Here is a 24,252-nt window from a genome sequence, read left to right as displayed (position 1 = left end):
CAAAGAATCGATTCTTTCGACGGAACAGCAAAAAATCGATCAAGTAATCGAACATTCTATATATATATATATTCTGCAGATAGTCTAAGCGATGTGTTGGTTACTGGTTAGTCAGTGTAAAAATTACGCGTGTGTGTATTGCGAGTCAATCATATACTTGTGTGTAGTGTATGGACACAGAATATAGTTAATGGTGTTAAATGTTTTCGATGTGTGAGTTTACCTCGTCCCCCTCATAAAACGACAGACTTTTTTGTTGGTGAATTTGGGTGCGAAACAAGTCCATTCTTTTTAATGGTCTAAGCGTTTTAATAGACTAGACGTTACTCGACTCAAGAGCACGTACAAGTATGACGAAGTTAGGTTCCTCACCATATAAACTATTATGATCTCAAGTTGCTTGTATTTCAAGTTCAATATTGAGGAAAATCCAATAATACGGGCCTGGGACTCTACCTCAAAATAAACAACCATATTTTTGTATCACAATAATTTATTTTTACAAATGAGTTATGGATCACAACAGCTCTCCTCACAAGGCGTTCCAAATCTCCGTGTGTTGAGTTCAGAAGACATTGAAAAGATGAAACATTTCACAAAATGATGAACGAAACATAACTAATATAATACACAACTAATCGAATATCAAGTGGAAATAACCGACGACCGGCGTGCATGCGCACCCTCGAGACTAAAGGGAAAAGAATAGAAGGTTAAAATACGTAATCTGTAATATCAGAAGCATTCGCCTCGCATCTTATAAGGGTAATATTAAAGGAAGCGAGGCTACTGCTTCTAGTAAATACGAGTAGCAATGGTTTCAGAAACAAATAACATGACAATTTTGTTGTGCATCATTCAGTATAACTTTGTAAAATTAAATGTAAGTAGTACAAAAAGTACGCACTTTTTATGATTTTTTTATGTAAGAATTGCTGAAAACTGCATCATCAAGAACAATGGTTGAGAAATACGTTTGAAAAATACTGACGTGAAAAGGTATAATAAATACTATTACGCTAATTAGTAATCTACCAGAGATTAATTTATCCAAAAGGATAAGATTAAACTAACAACGGTAACATTATATAAAATTTTCCAAATATACAATTATTATCTCTCAAAATACACGTTGTCTTGATTTTATTGTTCTACTTTATTATTCGAATTTAAAAATGATTAAAGGTTGTTATTTTTCTCGACTATTTTTTTTTATTAGTTTTTAACAATGTATACTGTTTTAATTTTAATATTAGTATATTATTTTAATCAGTCTTTAAGATGCAGTTTGCAATATAAGACTTGTTTGATAATGAATTTTGTATTTTATTTTGTGATGTCACTCAAAATTCGTAAACAGTCAAGTTTTCGAAATATTATGCAAACTCGTGCTCAGAGATACACTGATTAATAATTCGTCTATCTTTTTCCTTTAGTCCGTGTACAAATTATACAAGAAAAAGTCGCAAGATTTGAGCTCATGTAAACATTCACTACGTAACAATTGCCTATCTATTCAACAACCCGAAAGCGGTCACACTTAGGGCCGCCGCAAATCGCAAACTTGAATTGTCGATAGTTTTATACCTACTAAAACAACTGAATTGGAATTAAGTACATTATTTCGATCTTCAGATACAAAAGTGAAAAACTTATTTTTACGTCCTGCTGTGATATTTTTTAGTAACAGTAAAAACTTGGTAGTGTAATTTAAATCATGACTTCCTTAAATACAAACCAATGACGTCACAACATAAATTGTCGGACGCCATTGTGGCGTCAAAACTATCGACCGATCGAAGGTTTGCGGTTCACGGCGGCGCTCGGCGATAAATTTCTTATTTTACATCAACCACGAGAACAAACTATACCGATATGGAATCATTTGCGACTACACAAAAATTTTGGTCCCAACGCGTACTGGGCGTCGTATCGACTATCGACTGTCGACTGTCGACTCGACTATCTGCTATAGACTGTCGACTTGCGCAACGAACATTAACTCTTTTACAAAACGAATCTCCTAAACACTTAAGTCTAACAATAGGTATAGCGCGATCGGTTGGTGAACGTTTGAAATTACGCTATGACAATAATTGACACCAACTATGACATCGTAAATTGATAGGACAACAAACATTGATCTTTGTGATGATTCGCACACTTTTGAATGCATTCATCCATATCAAAAGGTGTCACATTTGTCCAAACGTTGGACAAACCGTCCGCCAACCGCCAGACCAATACAGTGTCGCGGTCATCGACACGTTATAACAATTCTTTTATTATTATTATCTAAGTGGAAGGCTGAGCGCGGGGCCGATTCAATAAATTAAGGCCTCTCGCAAACGGGCGCGGGACGACGACCGGAATTTTTGCAAACAGTGTTACTATAGAGTTTGTAGAAACTTTTGTATGACAAACTGTATGGCATTGTCTATATCATTTATAGTCAATGGATTCGCAATTTGTGTATGGGAAAAAAAATCATATTTGTTGTGTATGACAAAGGACCATACGCATCGATTGTCATTTTGATTAGCACAAGCACATTATAAACAAATGCTTGCACGACCTTAGGAACGGTTAGAATTTCATGATGAAAAATCATTAATTTTGAGAACGACACAAACAGCCATACAATATTTTCTTACATTTGCAAATCTCAACCACCTACTCAATATTGCAAAATTATACGTCGACCGGAATATCGAGGCGACACCGCGTGGTATCATTGCCGTTACGCCGGTCGACGCGACGTTTCGGTCGCGATTCGCGCGAGTTTGCGACAGGCGCGACACCGACAGTAGTGTCGCATGCTATGTACAGTCGGCCCGCGACGCCCTTAGAACACATGTACAGACAGGCGCGCCTCGGCTAAGGCTAGGTTCAGACGTGCGACATTCCACCAGCACACGATATCGCACACTATAACCATCACCACCATCGAAATTTATCGAACACGACATTTTATCGAATGCGAAAAGCTTACCGACTAAACTAAATCTAAATGTAGTGATAGAGTTAGCGCAAAGTATCGTGTGCTGCCGAAATAGGGCCATCAGAGTTCGTATATTCACGTAAATCGATTATGCATTTTGTACCTTCAGTGTAGGAGCGCGATTATGCGACGAACTCGAAACCTCAGTTAATTCTGAACCCTAACGAGTGAAAACAAAATTTTTCACGTAAACTTGTGCATTACGTATCCAATTGTTACGTAAGAAAAAAAATACGTTAACTACGTCTTGTACTGGCAGTATAATTCGTTGGTGTAAACGGTATATTTGATATCGTTAATGCTCTCTAAGGCACAGTTTGGGACCAAAAAGGTTTGAAAAATTTGCACTATCACCTACACATATAATATAATTATTACTTTTACAAACAACATATATTTCATTTATATTTTTTAATATACAACGTTGTTGGCATGGCAGTCATTCGATTAACTATCTAAATTACAATAACTATATGATTAAAACTAATTCATTGTTTTCAATATTTCATTATCAAAATTCTAATTATTATTATATTCATAATTATTATTATTATATCTTCATAAACAGTACAGTTTTTTTTTTAATTTACGCACAATGACGACTCGTTCAAGTATCAAAATCGGTCGAGTTCGCGTAATCGGGTCCCTACTATTATAAAATATACAAATGTACCTAATTTAACTTATTTACAGCCCATCGGCTCGGCGTGTTACACATAACATCGTAATACAATATAACAACCGATATTGAGACAAATTTTAGTGGACCCAAAACCTTTAGTAGCTTTAACATCGCTTCGAATACGCTTGCTGTACGCTTTCGCGCTTCTTCCTCAGAAGCTGCCTCAAGCAACAGTCGTGCTACTAGTCTAGGATCCCGCACTACAAATATACACCCTCATCTGTTATTCATTAGTGCTATGAAATAAATGATAGATACAGTCCACAGTGATACATTGCAAAGAGGTCGCCTAGTCAAATTGCTCCCAAACACAATTTTTATACAAAATATAGGAAACCAAAAACTAGATCAAGTGCAATCTAATACAGCTAAATTAAGCATAAAATAAGCTTTCATTTGACATATTAGACTACTAAATAACTGACGAGAGTATATAAATAGTGTGAAAGGCAACCTTTACTTTTTCAATTATTTATTAACCAATTAGGGACCAAACCAATGAGGGAAGGAAATCAAATAAATTAAGAAAATACTTTAATACTGTCCGGTCGCAATTTAACTGGGCACCGTATGTGCAATGTAAATATTTTCTATTGTGCAATTACATTTTTTTCTTAACAAATAAATAACAGATGAGGGTATATATTTCTTATGCCGGATCTCGTACTAAGACGCCAATAGTATATCAGTACAGTTTTGGGTACAATCAAATTCGTACCATCTAAATTTCACTGTTTCACATGGATAGCGGGCGACACGTCGACGACTACGATACGATACGACTGCGATACGACACGACTACTTCAACTGTATTGTACTTTATGCGATACACTCATCAAGCGTTGGCGAGTCGTCGACGAGTCGCCGAATGATCGCACAAACAACATTTACATATTACAAAATCTATGACAACACAAACTATATAAAACATTCGTTCTTGCAGAACAAAGCGGACGAACGGACCAATCAAACGATTCACATATCACGTGACATTTTAGCAATGATCCGATTGGTCCATTCCTAATAAAATTCCTACATTTATTCATAGTATTTCGACCACAAAATAAATACAGCTAACAAAACCAATTGTATTGATTTTAGTGTGAATTTGGTATAATATTTTTAATAAAATTTATACCTTTTGCACAAAATAGTTTATTATCAACAAGTGAAAATACCGGGTACATTTAATTCACAATAATTATATTGATTGTGTTATAATAGACACGCTAGATCCACAAAGACGTTTCGAGTTCTACAGAGCAAGTTCAACGTGCTCTGCGGAACTCAAAAACGTCAAAAAAGCCAGCTTTAAGTATATATTTTATCAGTACGGCGAATCTGTTACACTTATCACCAGTCAATGGTCCACACGCGACACTATGATCTCTTACAATGTTGAGCGCAATATCCTCGTGGTGTGCCGGAGCACGCGTGCGCGGCGGAGCACGGGACGCAGAGAGACTTGCTCTGTAGAGTTAGGATTGTTTCTTTGCATCACAATTTTTAGACGATTGGTATTGATTTATATCTATTATTGTAAATTTTGTTTAAAATTGTAAATAGATTTTTTCCCATGTTTCTAAAATTAAGTCTGTGTCGTTTATAGTGCGTGACATTAGGCCTTTTTTACTGTATTTGTACTGCAACTTTTTTAAATAAACCTCAATAATACAGGATATAAATTAGGTAACTGGAAAGTATGTAAAATTTAATGTATTGACCTGAATCTCAATTTGACTAAATAAAGAATCAATCAATCCAACAATCGTTTGCAATTAACTGCAAAGAAACAATCACAAATACACGTCGACGCGCGTCGGAGCGGTCCGTCACTAACGCAATAGCACGTGTCGCGCGTCCGTCGGTGCGTCACTCGCGCGTCCGTCGCCGGCGCGTCCGTCAGCGTCGCTAGGGCCGCCACAGGCAGCACAGCGCGCGCTAGCACAGCACGGCGCGGTCGGGCGGCGCGCGCACGGGGCAGGCGCACGCGGCCGGCTTCTCGTAGTCGGGCTGGAACTTCTTGCACAGCGCCAGCACCGACGGCGGGTGCGGGTGCGACTTGCGCGACACCTGCCGGACAACACATACGACATTATTTAAAGAAATAAAGAAAATAAATTTATTCATATCTAAAAGTTACAGACAGTCAATAAATACCCTACCCTTATGACAGCATGTCTGTCTGTAACCCTTATAAAGAAATGGTGTACAGCTCAACATATGCCGTGCACTACATACAAGCATAATACACGGCGCTGATTTTTCAGTTGAGACCCGTGTGACGTCACAGCTAATATGAATACATTCAAATGATACGAGTGTGTAATGAAAAATGTTATTTAAATATAAATTTATAATATGAAGTGTATGTATTTCTTAATACATATATAAAATATATAATAGAAAATTATATTAAAATTAATATAAATAACTAAATTATTATTGCACCATGTACATCACGGCTAACTTATTAATCCTAGTTATAGTCTCAGAAGAGACGAGCGGACAGTTTATGAGTGATCTTAGTGATTGTGGGGAACGGTTCTCTGTGTCATGGGTAGCACACCAAACTACTATACTATGGATGCGGAACTTAGATCAGTCCTCTGCAATGACTGTCTTACTGTTGACCATTCGCTGGACTCATAAAGTCACCAATCTGGAAGTTCTGCGACGCGTAAACTAGAAGCGTAAACTTTTGCAAACCGTTAAGCTGAGGAAAGTTTCATATCTAGGAGCTCATGCAACTCATCTTGATGGGAAATGTTGCCAGAAAAATAAGCGTTGATCGCAAAAAGTCTTGGCTTCGAAACATCCAAATGTGGGCCCGGTATCGCGAGTGCCGCACAAATATTTCGCTGCGCAAAAGTTAAAGAAGAAACTAGGGCACAAATTCGTATAGACTTCTTTATCTTTTGCGCGGTAACCACGCTGCGGTGAAACAGAACGACATTTTCAATTTCACCACTACTGGTAGACAACATGTCTCTCTCGTCACGAGATGATAATATCTCTTGGTACGTTACCACACTCTAGGCCTACAGGTTGCATGTGCAATAAAACAGTATTTGTGTGCCCACTTTCAATTGATTATTTCTAATTGTATGTATCTAATCCAGTGTGCAACAGTGTCGTTCCTTCTTGTCGTTTGCCCTGATATAATAAAGTGTGCAACCGCTGACCTTGGGCGTGGAGGGCGCGTCGGGGAAGGGCGGCGACACGTCCCGCGCGTGCGCGTGCTTCAGCGGCTTGTCGCGCTCCTCCTCCGCACACGGCTCCGCTCGCTCGCCGGCGGGCGCGGGCGACGCGGGGCGAGACGATGATTCTGAAAAACAGAAAAAAAGTATGAATCAAAAAAAGTCAAAATCAAAGGTAATTTTTACAAGCACTTTTTAAACGACAGATAGATAGGTACCTAATGGTGATAATAGTTAGTCGAAAACTTAAAATTAGAGTTACGTCCCAAATATGCCTTGGTCCGAGAAGAGCCCACAACAAACTCTTGATTTAGGATCCCACACACGTACAAATAGTTTCTCCGTTCTTCTCCTAAACAGCGAAATGCCGTAGACATGGAAACGGAAAATGACATCCTTATATCATTGACATTAATTATAAGACAGAACAGACGTGACATCCAGTCTCAATGTTTCCAAAAACGGGCACCCTTGAGACAAGAGCGAAAAAGCATTTTCTAGGCATGTGCGTTCCAACCTTGAAGTCATCATTATTTTCCGGTAGATTTGGTTGAGAAAACATTGCTATAATTATAATATTAACTAACTCCCACTCACCAGCATCGTCGTGCGCACCATTGGCGCCATTGCATTCACTGACGCCGTTGTGTCCTTTGACTCCGTTCACTCCGTTGACGGTGACGGTGACTCCATTCACGTTTGTGCAACCATTGACTCCGTTGACCGAGCCGACGCCGTTGACTGTTGAGCCGTTGTGTCCGTTGACGCCGTTGTGACCATTGACGCCGTTGTGGCCATTGATGCCATTGTGGCCATTGATGCCGTTGTGGCCGTTGTGCCCGTTGAGGTCGTTGGGCGTGTCGTCGTCGCTGGCGAGGTCGGTGGCGCCGAAGCCGACGCCGACGATCGCGGGCGGTATGTCTGATTCGTCTTTCAACCAGGGGTGCTCCAGGCACTCTTCCACTGTAAGACGACCCCTGAAACAGAAACAATGTTATTCATGAAAGATTTGTTCGATATCACCTATATCGAACTAACTTCCAGAGCAGAGCTCCAAGTGTCCGATAGTTTTAGTCTTTTTCTATTCATGGAATTTAATACACCAAAGCAAATGATTTCAAAATCAGTAACAGCAAGAGCTAAAACTAGATATGGATAGAACTTGGAGGCACTAAATGTATGCACATTGCATAGTCCCTTTGTGACAGTTATGTCGACAGACAACAAATTTGTTCAAGAATATCACGTTTTATAGACATACGTGTTAGTTAATCAAATCCAGCATCCTCACTTGGTCCACCGACCAAATGCCATCACTCGGATCAACTCTGTAATGAACTCACTTGGGATCAACCACAAGGGTCTCTCGTATGAACTGCACGGCGCGCTGCGAGACGCCGCGGAACAGCTCTCTGGGGAAGGACAGCTGGCACTGCGCAATGTTGAGGTAGGTCTCCTGCTTGGTGTCGCCGGCGAAGGGCGAGTAGCCGCTCAGCAGCACGTACGCCAGCACGCCCACCGACCAGATGTCCGCCGCCAGCGACAGCGGCTCGTACGACAGGATCTCCGGCGCTGGGAACGAGAGTCGACAACATTTTAATAAAATCCATCTAATGTGGAACCATCCCAAGGCCACAAATGCAGTGGTCTGGCGTGCTTTGGATCAACCTTACTTGGCCCAAATGAAGGGTAAAGATTTCTCACCAGAAAACAAAAATGCTCGTTTAAAATGACAGTATGACAGTGGCTTAACCTATGTAGAATGTTTAAAATTTTTGGGCGCACGCTTAACCAGGTAAAAAAGAGATTACATTTTTTACTTTTGTCATTTCTAAATAAAAAAAACTTTGCAGTTTTTTTTTCTGGAAGCACTGGATTAAGTGAGATTGTTGTGAAACAATTACATTTTATTAATTTTTGGTTTCACACGTAAGAGGACCCTGTCGTCCGGGGGCCCCGTATTATTGATTCGGCTGATACTGCAGTAGCTAAGACCCTGCACAAATGTTAGAAATACTTTCTACTAAGTATGCGCAAACATGTGCCTGTAAGCCTATTCAACCGCAACAGCAGTGCTGATGGGCGAGAAAAAGAGCCTCTGTTAACTGCTAATGGTATTTTAAAATTAGATCTATCAATCAATACCGACGTCAAAACAAATTAGGTAGAGATTTCTCATTTGCAACCAGTGGAGCAAGCCAACATACAACTTTGGTTTTTTGACTTAGCAGGCAAACAGCACTGAGTCACCTCTTCGTTCGAATCTCGTTTTAACCTTTGCCCAAATGGCATACAGGAAGCAATTAACAAATATAAGACAACCGATTAATTACTAAATTATTAGATTCCGAAAGAAACTTCCTCCCACGCTGTATTTCGCATATCAACTCGCATTAGCATAATCACAAACACAATCCGTGTTCATAAATGTTTTATGGTCAATAAATAAACGTCGCTTTTAGTCCAGAACAGATTCTTATCTCCCATTTACTACGTTTACCGCATAAGTTTAAATAAGTGTAAGTATAACGCACAGTAAACTCCCCATAATTACCATGGCAGGCCAACCATAAAAATTATCTAAGTTATGGTCGAGGGATTGAAGAACTGAAGATGCAACAGAGTGCATCTTAATTATGCAATCTGACTAATGTACGAGTATGAGATTCAAAATAGTTCTTATTTACATCGAAAACTAATAGAAATTTAAAAGCACCTTTAAGTTAAGCAACTGAATAGTAGTATAGTTATCTCCAGGATAATGTTAATATGGTACCTATTTCAAAACTTTTAATTTTATTTACGTTCTAAATAACATTATTATTACCTATATCTATCGTTGTTATATATTTTTTTATTCTTTGTAAGTTAGCCCTTGACTAGAATCTCACCTGATGTTAAATGATGATGCAATCAAAGATGGAAGCGAGGTAACTTGTTAAGAGGAGGATGCACATCCTTTTCGGTTTCTACACGACATCGTACCAGAACGCTAAATCGCTTGGCGGAACGTCTTTGCCATTAGGGAGGTAACTAGCCATGGCCGAAGCCCACCCATCAGCCAGACCTCGACCAATTAAGAAAACCAATCGGCCTAGCCGGTGATCAAACCCAGGACCTCCATCTTGTAAATCCTCCGCGCATACCTCTGCGCCACGGAGGTCGTCAAATGTTTTTTTTGTTTTAACATATCTAATAGTGTAAAATCGTTGAACTCACCGACATAATCCCTCGTGCCCAGTATCTCGCGCACATGCGCCCCGGGCTGGATGGCGCGGCTGATGCCGAAGTCGCAGATGAGCAGCTCCTCGCCCGCGGCGGACAGCAGCAGGTTCTGCGGCTTCAGGTCCAGGTGCGCCAGGCGGCGCGCGTGCAGGTGCGCCAGCCCCTCCAGCACGTGGCGCAGGGCTCGCCGCGCCGCGCCCTCCGTCAGCCGCTCCTCCTCGTCCAGCAGTCGCTGCAGCTCGCCGCCCGCGCACAACTCCAGCACTATCGCCACCTCGGAGCGTGTCTCGTATACCTGCAATTTACCATACAAACTTTCAACCTCTGTTTCACCGCTTTTTGATTTATTTTTCGGTCTCAAATCGTGCCCAGTTTTATTTTAATCCATTCAGTAGTTTTAGCGTAACGCCCGGTAAACAAAAATACGGACATACAGACAGGCAAAAACAGAAGAGCTGATGGACGTTGGGGTTCCAAGTGGCGACCCCGCAAAGGCGTAACTCATTCACCAACTTACTCCTCAATTCAAGCGTGCGCAAAAAAGTTTTACTAATGTGGAGACCACAGGCACTACTACTCGCAACTCAGTTACAGGCTCGACTACTCAGTTCTGTAATCGTTTTTGCAAATAAAGATGTTTTTTCAAATAGTTATTTCCATCAACTGTACATGATGATGATGATAAGTCAACATATTGATCGCACGCCAAGATTTCAGGGATCCTGATGGGCTTACCTCGTGCAAGCTGACGACCCTCGAGCTGGAGGCGCAGAGCGCTAGCACGGCCACCTCGTGCAAGATTTCGCGTGTGGTGTCCGCGGCGCGTCTTCGCTTGCGGATAAACTTGGCTGCGTATTCCTCTCCGGAGACCAGGTGGCGGATTTTGCGGACTGACGCGAATTTACCCCTGAGGACAAACAAAACAACGTTGATTAATAATTAATCGAGTCAATACCCACAGACCAACATATTGATGATGATTCATTATTCAGATACGTCTATGACAAAGTGTTGCAATTTTCGCACCAGAAACAGTCAGTAAAGATAGCAAGAAGCATTTTAGCAGGTAAACAACTTTTAGCAGCCAGACAACTCTGACGAGGTAATTGACATCAAACACTAAGATTGATTTCATCCCATACTATAAGGTCCCGTCACGATATTTCTGAAACCGCCTGACGTACAAAGTTGGTTTTTGGCAGAGAGGTAGTTATTAGACGTCCGCAACGAACGAATTTTGCGAAAGGGCCAGATTAAGAAGGTCTAGGAGGTAGGTCGAAGTCGCATCCGCTAGTAAGACGTGATTGTCATAAAACACTAAATCATTATTAATACTCAACAGATACTATTATCACTCTTCAGACTGTATACCTACGTAGTTGATACAATCAACAGGAAAGTTTCGATGTAACAACAAACAAGTAACAAACGAGATTTAGCTAAGGCAGTTTTCTCCCATACATCACGGGCGGGAGTCACTCCTTCGCTCTGACCGAGTGGCGGCGGCGCCGGCGCCGTGTTATAATTGCTCGCACACAGGGCACGCTGCAGATTTGTGCACCGGAATAGAACACCTTACTGGTTAGGTACATTTTATACATGACGAAAAACAAAAAAAGTTTTGAAGCGGTTTACCCTCCCTTTTTTTCACTTAAAAAAAAAATAAAGTAAAGAAAATAATTTTATTTTGTTACTTTTGTTTAATAAAAATGATTTATAAAAGCAAGCGCCACTGCCTTCTTATGCACATGGACAGTATTGCATAAACTGCAACATTTGAAACAAATTAAATTAACATTTAAATAAATATATTATTAAAAAGTCAACTGCTGAGCTTTCTTCCGGTTCTCGGACCGAATGTTTTTTGGTACCTAGTAGGTAGCTTGTCTTATAAATGAATCAAAAGAATATTATGGTCTTAAAAAAGACTACAATGAACGAAATCCATCCATCCCAACAAACTTTCGCAGTCATAAAGTACCTATTTAAATATAATAATAAACCACGAGAGAGAAGACGTAAGCGATGGATCATTTAGGGCGACGATAATAGCTGCAGTACTGCTCACTCCTCACTATCTCCAGTATGATGCATGCGACATTTCCTCCCGTAATGTATAAGAGCTTGTAATTGGGCAATTTCGCCAAGACGACAAGCTGAATGCGATAAACATCTCATGAAAAGGCCATTAGTGGTCCATTTGTCGCCGTAATAGCCGTCTTGCATGACGTCCAACTGCACGGAGCGGTGCCTTCTACTTTAACGGTGAGATACGCAACGTTTGCCTGTTGCCAAAGATTTAGACCACCGGGTCCAAGTTATATCTACAATGCACATACTACAATATATTGTAGTATGTGCATTGTTTCATATATGCAACAAAATCTGTTTATTTATAACACCAGAAGGTATTTTTTATAACGGATTTGGATGAAATCTATCATAGAGTCCTTTTATAATCTGAAAAAAAAATTGCCTTACACATATGAAACAATAAGACCGCCATTACCAAATGACAATGAGCGCCATAAGCGCTGCGTCTGGGGCACTTCTTTCATGAAAAGGATTATAGTTAATAAACAACGACATATATTGCACCTACGGTTCCAGGTCCCTATGATCACTCTCAATTTTGGCTCACTGATTTGGCGGAAGATATTGTAAAACCTTGTCAAATAGTAGCTCCCTGCTTTTTTATTATAAAACTTAGTTTTTACTGATTTCAGTAAAACCGTACGTAGGTAGGTACATCTGAATATTTCGCATCAGGTATCACGTCTCGGAGGCGAGTAGATCACAGGTGAAAGAGAGCAACGCATTCATACAACATTCAAACGGGCTCTTCCTGGCTGGAATAATTAGACAACAGTCAACACTAAAGATACACACGTCGGCGGCGCTGTTCTTCCTATTCCAAAGACTTCAGCCGGCGACAAGGAGCAGCTCAAACGCGGTTCATCGTCATCATCAGCACAGCAACTAATGGAGTCTACTGCTAGAGATAAATATTTTGTAGGAACTTCATTGTCATCCGTCTATTTTTAACAAACTTCAAAAAAATGAGAAGGTTCCCAATTCGTCGGAACCTTTTTATAATTATGTTCCCCCAATACTCAAAACACGCTTGGTGCGATTTGGAAAATACTTCCATTCATAACAGTCTTTTCTCTTCATTCACATCTTTCATTCCTTTTTTTTATTAAGTCTTTTCATACTTCGCCGGTTTAGGATACCAGTTCTTGACCAGCCTCTGCATTTTGACACCATGCCGATCGCGGCCAACACACGATCAGTTTTATCGGACGTCAAGCCGTTAACGCTGGAAATATGTGAGATTACTTGATCGTCAGTGGCTGACATAAAGTTACAGCGATGTGACATCGCTCATAGTTCAGTCAATCTGTAATTTAGGGTCAGGATAATTTCAAGAAAAAGTTTGACTTCATATAACGTTAGGGGGGCATGTAAATATGTTAACTGTAGATTGGCGGGGTCCCCCCTCCTGCTGTTTGATTATTGATTATATATTATTATCCATATTCACAGCCATGGAAGAAAACGTTTACAAAGTATAAACGTAAGGAAAGCTAGTCTGTTTTTGTCGAAATTCTTCCATTATGAGATGTCATTCACCTTACAACGAAAATAACCGTAAATCACGAAGTTAAACTTTTTGCGATCGAAACCTTACAATTGGGGTAAGCTAAGAGCTAGGGAACCATTTCTTTATGTAAAATGTACTTGAATTTTTAACTGTTTTAGAAAAATAAATAAAATTTTACACAGTCTATCAAAATTTGACGGCCGCGTGGCGCATTGGGTAGTGACCCCTACTTTCTGCATCCACGGCCGTGGGTTCGATTCCCACAACTGGAAAATATTTGTGTGATGAGCATGGGTGTTTTCCAGTGTCTGTGTGTATTTATACATTATATAAGTATTTATATGTAGTATATAATTGTATATTAATATTATAATATCAACTATCTTAGCACCCATAACACAAGCTACTCTGTATGCTTACTTTGGGGCTAGATAGTGATGTGTATTGTTTAAGTATATTTATTTATTTATAAAAAAAAATCGAGAATTACTGAACATAATCTGGTTGTTTCTCATCGGTTTTGAATATTAAAAGGTCTTAATATTTGGGACCAATTAGAAGCAACTTTTACCAGCCAAATATGTGTAAAGAGTAAAGAGTGTGTTCGTAAAGAGGCTACAAATATTGGAGGTATTATTGAAACAACATTTGTTCTAAGTAAGAACCTATTTAATATCGATGTACCTACGATAGTGAGTTTTGAAGTCTACTAAGGTTCTTTATAGCGATTGAAACAACACTGGAATTCACAACTATGACAAAAATGTTCACGTTGAAAAAAATTTATATTTCATCCACCACCTCCAGGCCTACGAAGCGAAGAAATAAAATTTTATTCAAACTGCCGAGATATAATCCTCCAAACGATCTCTGATTGCGAAGCTTAAAAGTAAAAACTGGTGCAGATGCTATGCCCGCAGGTGCGGGGGGTAGGACGGAGAGGGGAGGGGGTGTGATTTTCGCCGAAAAGGGCGCACCTGCCACGGCAGCTGGCCGACTTTGGCCGAAAAAATAACCGACACGCCACTCGGGAGGTTATTTCTTCGGTCGACGAAATGCAGCCGTCTGATTTGTAACAATTTTGTATTGAATGGATTGCTTAAGCAAACACCGTGCACCTTGTGGTTGTACATATTAAACACAAAAATATGTTGTAATTTTATGGACGTGACATTGTGACGTTGGTAATATATCGTATATAAGTAAATGTTACTTTATTTTTTCAAGTTTATGGTAATTTTCCCAAACTTATTGTATTTCAATGAGTTCCCATCAGACAAATAGGATTTTTAACAGACTTCAAAAAGGAAGAGGTTCTCAATTTGACCGGTATATTTTTTTTGCACAATCTGCTTCATCTGAAGTACAAGGCCATTGTGAGTTTTAACATATCCATAAAATATTAAAATAAATTTTAACATCCACAAAATATAAATAAATCATATATTTTTTCATAATCATTATCAGCCTATTTTAATATAGCTACACGGACAAGCCTCCTTCCTTATTAGAGAGGGGATTTTTTAGATTATGACAGATATTATGAAAATTCTCCCAAAATAAAAGCTAAGTCGTTGAAACGCGACCTGGTCTTTGTAGAACGCCATCTTATCACGTATGATCACGCTAACCCACCATAATACCATACCAAACCCACCATAGACGCATAATGTTGTGGACGCAATTGGCCACAACGAGTATTTATGATCCCCGTCGGTTGCACGGACGAATCGATGAAACGGACATTTTTCCATATTACCCTACAACGCACTTCATCACATATTAGCAATTTAGCAAACGCGGCCGATCATATGTATGTAAGTATCATAGTCCTAAACTAACTAAAACATAAGTGGTGTGTGTGTGCGTGTGTATGTATGTGAGTGTATCCTTTATTAAATTTAAATTAACCTCGCGCAAGTCACAGTCTAGCAGTCATCTAAATACGACAGTCTTCAAGTTGCCTGCATCTAACGCTTAACACAAAATAAGTGAGTGTAATTCATAGTTCGAAGCCAAGTTCAGAGTTTTACAGAGGCGTGTTTGAAGCCAAAAGCATTAGCCAGTTGCAACAGACGGCCAAGGTTGCGCAACCGGACCGATGACCGCCAAGCGACGTCCTTGGCAATGGCGACCGCAGCGTTGCTTTCATCGACGACCAACCGAATCAACGATGAACGATGATTGATTACGGTTCCGACTCTTTTTTTTTTTTAGATGGAATATTAAATACGACTAATGCTCCTCTTTACCATGTTACAAAAATACAAAGCGGAGAGCTTAATAAGGCAATAGTCAATAGGGCTATATTCAAGTCAAGAGTGATTAGGCCACGTCTCCTAGACATTATTGCCTACCAATAGGCGTGAATCACGCCTGATGGTAGGTAGGTACTCTATAGTACCGATGTTACTACTGATGGTACTCTATAGTACCGATGTTACTACTGATGGTACTCTATAGTACCGATGTTACTACTGATGGTACTCTATAGTACCGATGTTACTACTGATGGTATTCTATAGTACCGATGTTACTACTGATGGTACTCTATAGTACCGATGTTCCTACTGATGGTACTCTATAGTACCGATGTTACTACTGATGGTACTCTATAGTACCGATGTTACTACTAATGGTACTCTATAGTACCGATGTTACTACTGATGGTACTCTATAGTACCGATGTTACTACTGATGGTAGGTACTCTATAGTACCGATGTTACTACTGATGGTAAGTAGTCTAGTAAGTACAATAAATGTTCCAACTATTCCAACCACAGAACATAGAAAACGCTAAAGCTAATGTATTTATTGAACTATATTTTGTCCTTGAGCCAGGATCCTTAAACGTGGAATCATAAAGGATCTAAATTGTGACGATCTTGCGAAGTTACATTGCGAAAATACTCTCTACTTCCAAAAATGGAATCAATATGAAATCCATTTTGGAAGTCGTTCAAAAACTAAGCTTGGAAACAAATTAATTAATTTAATGTCAACTAAATTGAATCTGTGGTAAAACAAGTCATTTTTAACCGACTTCAAAAAGGAGGAGGTTCTCAATTCGGTCGGTATTTTTTTTTTTTTTTTTTTTTATGTATGTACACCGATTACTCAAAGACGCCTGGACCGATTTCAAAAATTCTTTTTTTGTTTCAAACGGTATAGTCCCCATTTGGTCCCATTGCCATCATGTCAAGATCTGATGATGCAATCCTGGAGAAATTGAGGGAAACTTTCGAAAATTATATGGGTGTCTAGTGTGTTCGTAAACTTTTCCATTTAGTACTTTTAAGCACTACAATTTCATGAAGGTTTAAAATCGATCTGATGATGGAGTCATAAAACAGACGAGGGAACTCCTCGGTGATTTACAGCAGTTACCTTGTGTTTGGACTTGATTAATTTGTATTAATGAGAACTTTCCACATAGATAGGTTGTGACTGTCATTTTGGGGTTTGGTGATGAAGACCAAGGACAATTAAGAGAACTCCTTAACAGTTTACAGTAACTACCTTGTGTTTGGCCTTGATTAATTCGTATTGCTGAGAACTTTCTACCTAAATGAGTTGTGTCTGTTATTAGGGGTCTGATGATGAAGACCAAGGTCAATTAAGGGCACCCCTTAACGGTTTACGGTAGCTACCTTGTGCTTGGGATTGATTAATTTGTATTGCTGAGAATTTTGTACCAAGATGGGTTGTGACTGTCATTAGGGGTCTGATGTATTCGTTTGAGATGAAATTTTACACTAAAAATGGAAAAATAATAAAAATTTTAATAAAAAAAATATAACCGACTTCAAAACCTAAAAACGTACCCACTAAACTAAAAAGCGAAAAATAACATCATAATATGTTCTACCTGCTGATCAGTATGAAGTCGGTGCTTAGCCGGTGTTGACTTAATTTAAGCCATTTTTGACAGGACCACATGAAACAACACTGTCTGCAAAATTTAAATCTATAACATGGCTTGAATTAATACATCACCGGCTTAGCACCGCCTTCATACTGATCAGCAGGTAGAACATATTATGATGTTATTTTTCGCTTTTTAGTTTAGTGGGTACGTTTTTAGGTTTTGAAGTCGGTTATATTTTTTTTTTAAACATAACGACCGGATTAGGTTACCTTATAAGTACCTATTTGGTTTATGGTGATTTTATAATTAAACGAAGTCCGTTTATAATATAATAATAGTTATAACAACATGCCTACATAAGTTACTCATATATTTTATTACATTATGAAGCGATCATTCTTTTTAAAGGACCATATAAGGGAAGTCATAAAAGTTATCTTTATTCATCCTCAGATGCCTATTACTTCTATTGAACCAGCATCACAATTGATTTTAAACTCTAAAGTTTTAAACATAAAGTTCATAGTTGCGTATACTGAAGGCTGCGTTTATTACAGTGCACAATAATTCCAGCACAAAACAAAGCAATAATATGCACACCCTTGTCTGTGTAAGTTATTGCACAGGATTTTGTTAGGAACAATATTTTTTTTTTATTATTTAGTGCACACAATAGAAAGTAACTAAAATGCTTAAAAATTATGAAAGGAGAATATGAAGAATTAATATAATAAGAATAAGAGCTATTTATAAGATTGGCACCGAGGATTTACGACAGGCGTCCACAGATCCGTATCGTACGCATCGTATCAAACGGATTTCAGTATTCTTTGTATAGAAAGTCATACAAGTGCGTCCGCTGATCCGCATCGTACGGATCGCATTGAACGGATTTTATCTATCGATCCGATATGTACGATGCGGATCAGTGGACACCCACCATTAACTTGACAACTTTAAGGTGAGTAACGCCACCAATACCACTAAAACCACCCCCACCTAACTCCAGGCTTCTACGGAGAATTACTAAGAAAGAAAACCCAATATTTTTATAGTACGACCGCTGATTCAAACCCGGAACTTCATTAACCACTAAACCAACAAGGCACATACATAGTCAGTGTTGTTGTAAAATTGTCGCACGCTAGTTGGTTAGTTTAAAATGCAAATAGCACGGAATCAACGGCTCTACAAGGGCGCCCTGTCGTTGGCACAGAGCACTTACACGGCAGAGAGTAACCAGTGGACACCTCGACACACCCTGACAACTAGTGGCCGATCGCCACTGACCTTCGGCTAGCGTTTGTCCAAAATAGGGTTGGTACATATGAAGCTTTATAATAACGCAATAGAAGAAAAGGCCATTTAGACTTCTACAGTCTACAGAATATAGAGATTTTTTCTTTGCGTATGTGAAGTCAGCTGCAACAGCTTGGTGAACTATTTATTTATTTATTGGCCTTACCTCTCTTTTTCTGAGAGGACACGCGAGCTTAGCAGTGAGTAAACATATACTTTTGAGTACGTAGGACATCATTAGCTTAATAGACACTGCAAATGCATATATTTGGTGCTACGAGTATAAGTGTGCTAAGTTGAAAATATTTTTAGATGTCGCGCGTTCATCTTATATTGTTTAACCTATTAAAAAGTTTATGTTGCACTATGGTTAGGCTAAATTTCAATATGTATTTTGTTGAATAATAAATCATTAAATAAAAAAAAATAATAGTTTTAAGGATCAAACTCAAATCTGAGAAAGGGTTGGATATCTACCGATACACACTTAGTTTAAATAAACTTAGTTAAATAAAGCTTCATATTATTAGAAATCATTTCTTCGAAAATGTTTTTTTTTCTCTAATTAATATATCTGTGGAACAATTACTCTGCACACCATCGGACAATAGTACACATCACAACAAGGGATGCTCAGCGCAATCAAGTTTTAAATTAGAAATCCGAACAATGGAGCGTACGTCAACTCGTCAACCCGTCAATAGCACATTACGCCCTTGCGCGGGGGAGGCGAGTTAATTACATTTTTTTTGTTTCCCAAGGGCACAATGGGCCAGTTGTAACGTTTTGTAGTGCACTCTGTTTACACTTCACAGTTTTTTTAGTTTGTAGTGTTGGGAAAAGATTTACACCTGGTTATGTTTCTCTGTAGTTCCGAGAGTTTGATTGGGGTATTTTACCCGACTGCTAAATGAGGGTCGTTTTTGAGCGTATGTCTCATTTATAGCTTAAGTCGTTGGAAGAATAGGATCGACATAGGATTTGTCATTAGACCTTTCTTTTGTAAACCGATTTTATATTCAATTGTATGCTCAAACAAAAACTGTGCTTAAATTTCGGAAATTGGAGAAATAGATAACATACACCCAAAATTCGAATAAAAATTCTTACAATCATCACAACAAAATTGACTTGACCTGACCTGACTTTTAGCGTTTATTATATATTATAAGTTTTTCAATAAAAAACGTATAACATATTTTAGTATTATTAGAGATATTTTTAAAGCATATTTATCGCTGCGTCAGCGTTGCTAATGTTAGAATAAATTTTATAATATCTTCGTTACAATATCATTCATCGATGAGTCAACGTTGACGTTGTTTAGAGAATAACCTATTATGTCCTACGTTCCATTTTACGCAACGCAACGCAGACGGATGGGACTAGAGCCCGGAGGTAAGGTGGGAGATAATAAATCACGCTGGTTTCGCGTTTAGTTCGAACTTATCTCAGATATCACGCCTTGCACGTACGCCACGGAGGTTGCGGGCGCTGGTACTAAACATGAGCGAAAGCGGGTGAGACTCAGTTACGTTGTTCAACCACAACTTTATCCGCCAGGATTAAGGTTTTAAAACGATTCTGCAGGAACACTTCGATTGTTCCGATGATTCTGTTCCCTAATAGTCTTCAAGATGCAATTTACATATGCGCCAAATTCATGACGATCGGTTTAGTACGCCAGAAATGATTAGTAAGCAAATAAACTCACTTTTGCATTTATATTATTTATTTATTAAACTAATAGTAGATTATAAATCACGATGAAATTATATACCCACTGCCTTGATTATTATACGTCTTACTAGTTATTTCTTTTAATTCTAGTTTTGTGACGACACAATAATGAAATGTATTAAATGATTGACAAAATTGCTTATTTTTAACGATAGTTTTTATAAACGGTCAGATATTGGTTTACTCCTTCTGACTAGTTACCAACTATGTGTACCAACTTATACTACAAGAATTGCTCGTTTAAATGTAAATCGCTTAAGAGTATAACTTGTTCGTTTAAATATAAGAGATGCAAATCGCTCAAGTGTATAACTTAGGCTATACGTAAAGAAACATAGCTTGTAATAGATATGATTTTATATCTTATCTCAGAACAACTGCAATACATCACGAAAATGAAAATACAACTATAATAATTCAAGGAGAAATTATTATAATTTACAACTTTCAACGCCGAGTATCTTTATTATATATTTGTAAAGTAACGACCTTTAACGATCTTACCTCTAACATATTGATAAAAATTAATAGCTGTATATAATTATAAACGCATATATTTACCAATCGGCTGGATTTATATTATATATTATACTAATGAATTTTTTCATGTTGAAATGGGTCTCATGGTTAACAATTATTTAGCTTATCTTCTAAGAAATTTTCAGTAAAAAGTCTCAGCCCGGAGTTGGAAATGTTGGGAAAGTTGGGATGGTGCATTATATTACACCGCTGTGCAAAGCCATTGAAAAACTCGTCAAGCCATCTATATCGGTCACTAAGCCCACCAACTTGCATTGGAGCAGCATGGTGCGGTTGAGCTTGTAATAAGTACCATTTTAACACGTTCACAGTATCCCATACAGTTATCTTACCCGACAAGACCCAATAGGTTTATTAGAAGAAAATTCACAAGCAGTTACTATGAGCCCATATTGGGCTCACAGACATGTAAGGAGAATCTGGTATATACCCATGTTGGGCTCACTGGACTGTGAAGGTGTTAAAAACAGGCTGATAATGACTTGTTAATCTATAGTTAGATCTATAGTAGGTATATATCCACGTGGCATAACGCACAGACACCGAACGGCGCTCCCGCAGGGCGCCGGGCCGCACCTGCCTGCAGCGCGTGCGCGGACCGAAGTCTCCTCTCTTAAATATGCTCATTGGTTATTTACGAGCAATCGATAACGAATTCCCAACGAGCGACACGCCTACGAGTCGACGTAGCGCACTAGATCAATTTCAAAATCTTACCGCATTACAGTGAGGTGACTGTGATTACGCACTCTGACAAAATTCAATTTTACAAAGTAAATAAAGCAATACTAAATTAGATAGACATAAAACACTTATTTTTTGAATCAATGTAAACAGACTTTAAATAGCAGTTTTGCTATTTGCCACAGTATTGGTCATAATAATTTCTTATATATGCAATTGCAAGGTACGTTGTAGAGTCAACATCTCCTGAGGATGCTCCGGTTTCGGGGTGACACGTACCGAGAGTATTTTGTCGGACCTGCGGCACCTGCGGCATCCTCAATAGGTTATCAAAAGTAAGACGTAACGTTAAGCACGAACTTCTCACAAACGTTTAGAAGTCATACAGTTCGTTCTAGCGACAAACAAAAGAAAATGTTGTAGATTAAAATTGCATGTCTACAAAACGAACCACGCATTACTTAGAGGGTAGAACGCAAAAAAGTGCTATAACCACCTATAACGCAAGCTTGTAATGTTGATAGAGAAAGCGACTTAACGTCAACTATTTCTCCCATTTCTCGGGGCTGCTTTTTGCACGTTGCAATTGAAAAACAATTAATTGAAATACCATGCAGCAATAGCCCGGGGCGTAATTAATTTTATTGCGAATTGCGACACCGCCCCGAGGCGCGTTTAGTGTTTACCAATGGCCCGGCTAGTTAGTGGCGCGTCACACAAATCACGCTTAGGAATGGGCCGGTTGTACCCGGGGGCGGCCGATATTGCACATGCTCTGAGAATCTAACTCTTCTATTTCCAATCATCATCATTAACGACCTATAATCGGCACACTGTTGAGCACATAACTGAAAGCCTGGAGCCCCAGACTCCGTCCGAATATCATTATTTGTGAAGTGGCCGACCAAGGCAATAAAGACCGCTATGTGGTATAGTTTACTTTATGCTTAGTTACCCTAACTCAACTCAGTTAGTTGAGTTTATAAGCACGCTAACTTCTGACCTAAATCTCTGACATAAACCTTCCTAATGTTGAAAGCTGTACGGAAATACGATTAGTAGTGTTTGAGTTTATCTCGCTCAGACAGTCAGCGTCTACTAAACATTGCTTTAAATGTAGTTTTATTGGTCTACTAGCTGACTAAGTAGATGTCGTGTAGAACCTACATTTTCCGAAGTTGCAAATTCTAATAGCTACTTACTAATTTTACATTTATCGAAATGTTTGCCTTTTTTCTGGTTATTTTTTAAATCTTCTTAAACTAGTACTTTTAAACCCGGCTCTGAAACTTTGCTGAAAACTGGAATAAGTTTTTTAACACGAGTACGTATAGGGCAAATCTATTTGGATGCGTAGGTATAATGTGTCGTGTATTATGACGTCACACATCTACAATTATTCAGTCGAACAAAACAAACGACACGCGTTGCCAACAACAACAACAGACATTCATCCTCGTCCGCGGCGAGGCAACACCAAGAAGATAATAACTAATAATAATGGCGGAAGGAGGCAATTGGCAGTGATTATACGCCGACAGATAAGCAAACAATGGACGACGAGCACATACGCACTGCTGTTGCGACGCTAATCGCCGCTCAATCGTAGGCCAACGCACAATCATTGTCTTTATTAGGGTAAACGGTGTGTTATGAATAATCATCGTTCAGGCATGATTACATCTGATCAATGTCATTGTCTGACCGGTGGTATTGTGTGTTAGTTAAAAAGTCATCACTATCAACATTGCTGTTTGAAAAAACCATCCTATTATCTATAATTTTAATAAGACAGTTCTTTATGGCAAAATACGTCATGGAATGTACTACCACGAAGCTTATATGGTTGCCAGTGAATCATAAAAGGAGGGAATAGGTAGAGATCATACGCCGACATGAATTCACCATCGTTCATCAAATCAAAATTCAAAATCGAAATTGGTTTATTTCAAGCAGTGGCTTATAGATTACAAACCCTTGGAATTATTATTAATTCCTCATTTGTATCTGAGATATTCCATTCACTTACGTACTCACCTGTACAGCTCAGAAATGACGGCATAGTGCTCAGAGTTAATTTCTGATATAGAAACAGCCTTCTAAGCTTTATTCACGTTGGTTCATTTCACAGGTTAATTTTGTCCCAGGGCTTGTATTCTATTAGTTTACAAATACTTTTGAAACGTCAAGTTTGACTATAGTTGTAGAGACTCTGACAAAAACCATCATTAATTCGAAGCTGTCATACGTAAAGCTTTGAATAAATATCTAGTAGAAGTGTATTTAAAATACAAGCAAAATTATTTAATTGCAAACTCGGCCGCATTATCGCGTCAAACCAAACAGCAAACGTCTCATTTAGTAGACAAATTCCTATCACCGGTAAAGAATGTGAGGCAGCTCAACGT

General features: G+C 38.8%; 1 protein-coding gene across 1 annotated transcript in view; it reads right to left on the bottom strand.

Annotated features, from left to right (window-relative positions):
- Positions 1-475: 475 nt before the first annotated feature.
- LOC112043860 (serine/threonine-protein kinase 17A) overlaps positions 476-24,252 on the bottom strand; it is a 263,711-nt gene continuing 239,934 nt past the window's right edge. Inside the window, exons 2-7 of the mRNA XM_024079496.2 lie at positions 10,844-11,015; positions 10,103-10,403; positions 8,227-8,455; positions 7,481-7,860; positions 6,869-7,011; positions 476-5,756 (exon numbers count right to left, since the gene is read on the bottom strand). Coding sequence (XP_023935264.2) covers positions 5,625-5,756; positions 6,869-7,011; positions 7,481-7,860; positions 8,227-8,455; positions 10,103-10,403; positions 10,844-11,015 — 1,357 coding nt within the window. The 3' untranslated portion in view covers positions 476-5,624. The remainder of the gene's footprint in view (positions 5,757-6,868; positions 7,012-7,480; positions 7,861-8,226; positions 8,456-10,102; positions 10,404-10,843; positions 11,016-24,252) is intronic.

The sequence above is a fragment of the Bicyclus anynana genome, chromosome 5 (genome assembly GCF_947172395.1).
Source record: "Bicyclus anynana chromosome 5, ilBicAnyn1.1, whole genome shotgun sequence".
NCBI lineage: Eukaryota > Metazoa > Arthropoda > Insecta > Lepidoptera > Nymphalidae > Bicyclus > Bicyclus anynana.
The sequence above is the reverse complement of the archived record's forward strand: the minus strand, read 5'-3'. Positions and strand labels throughout refer to the sequence as shown.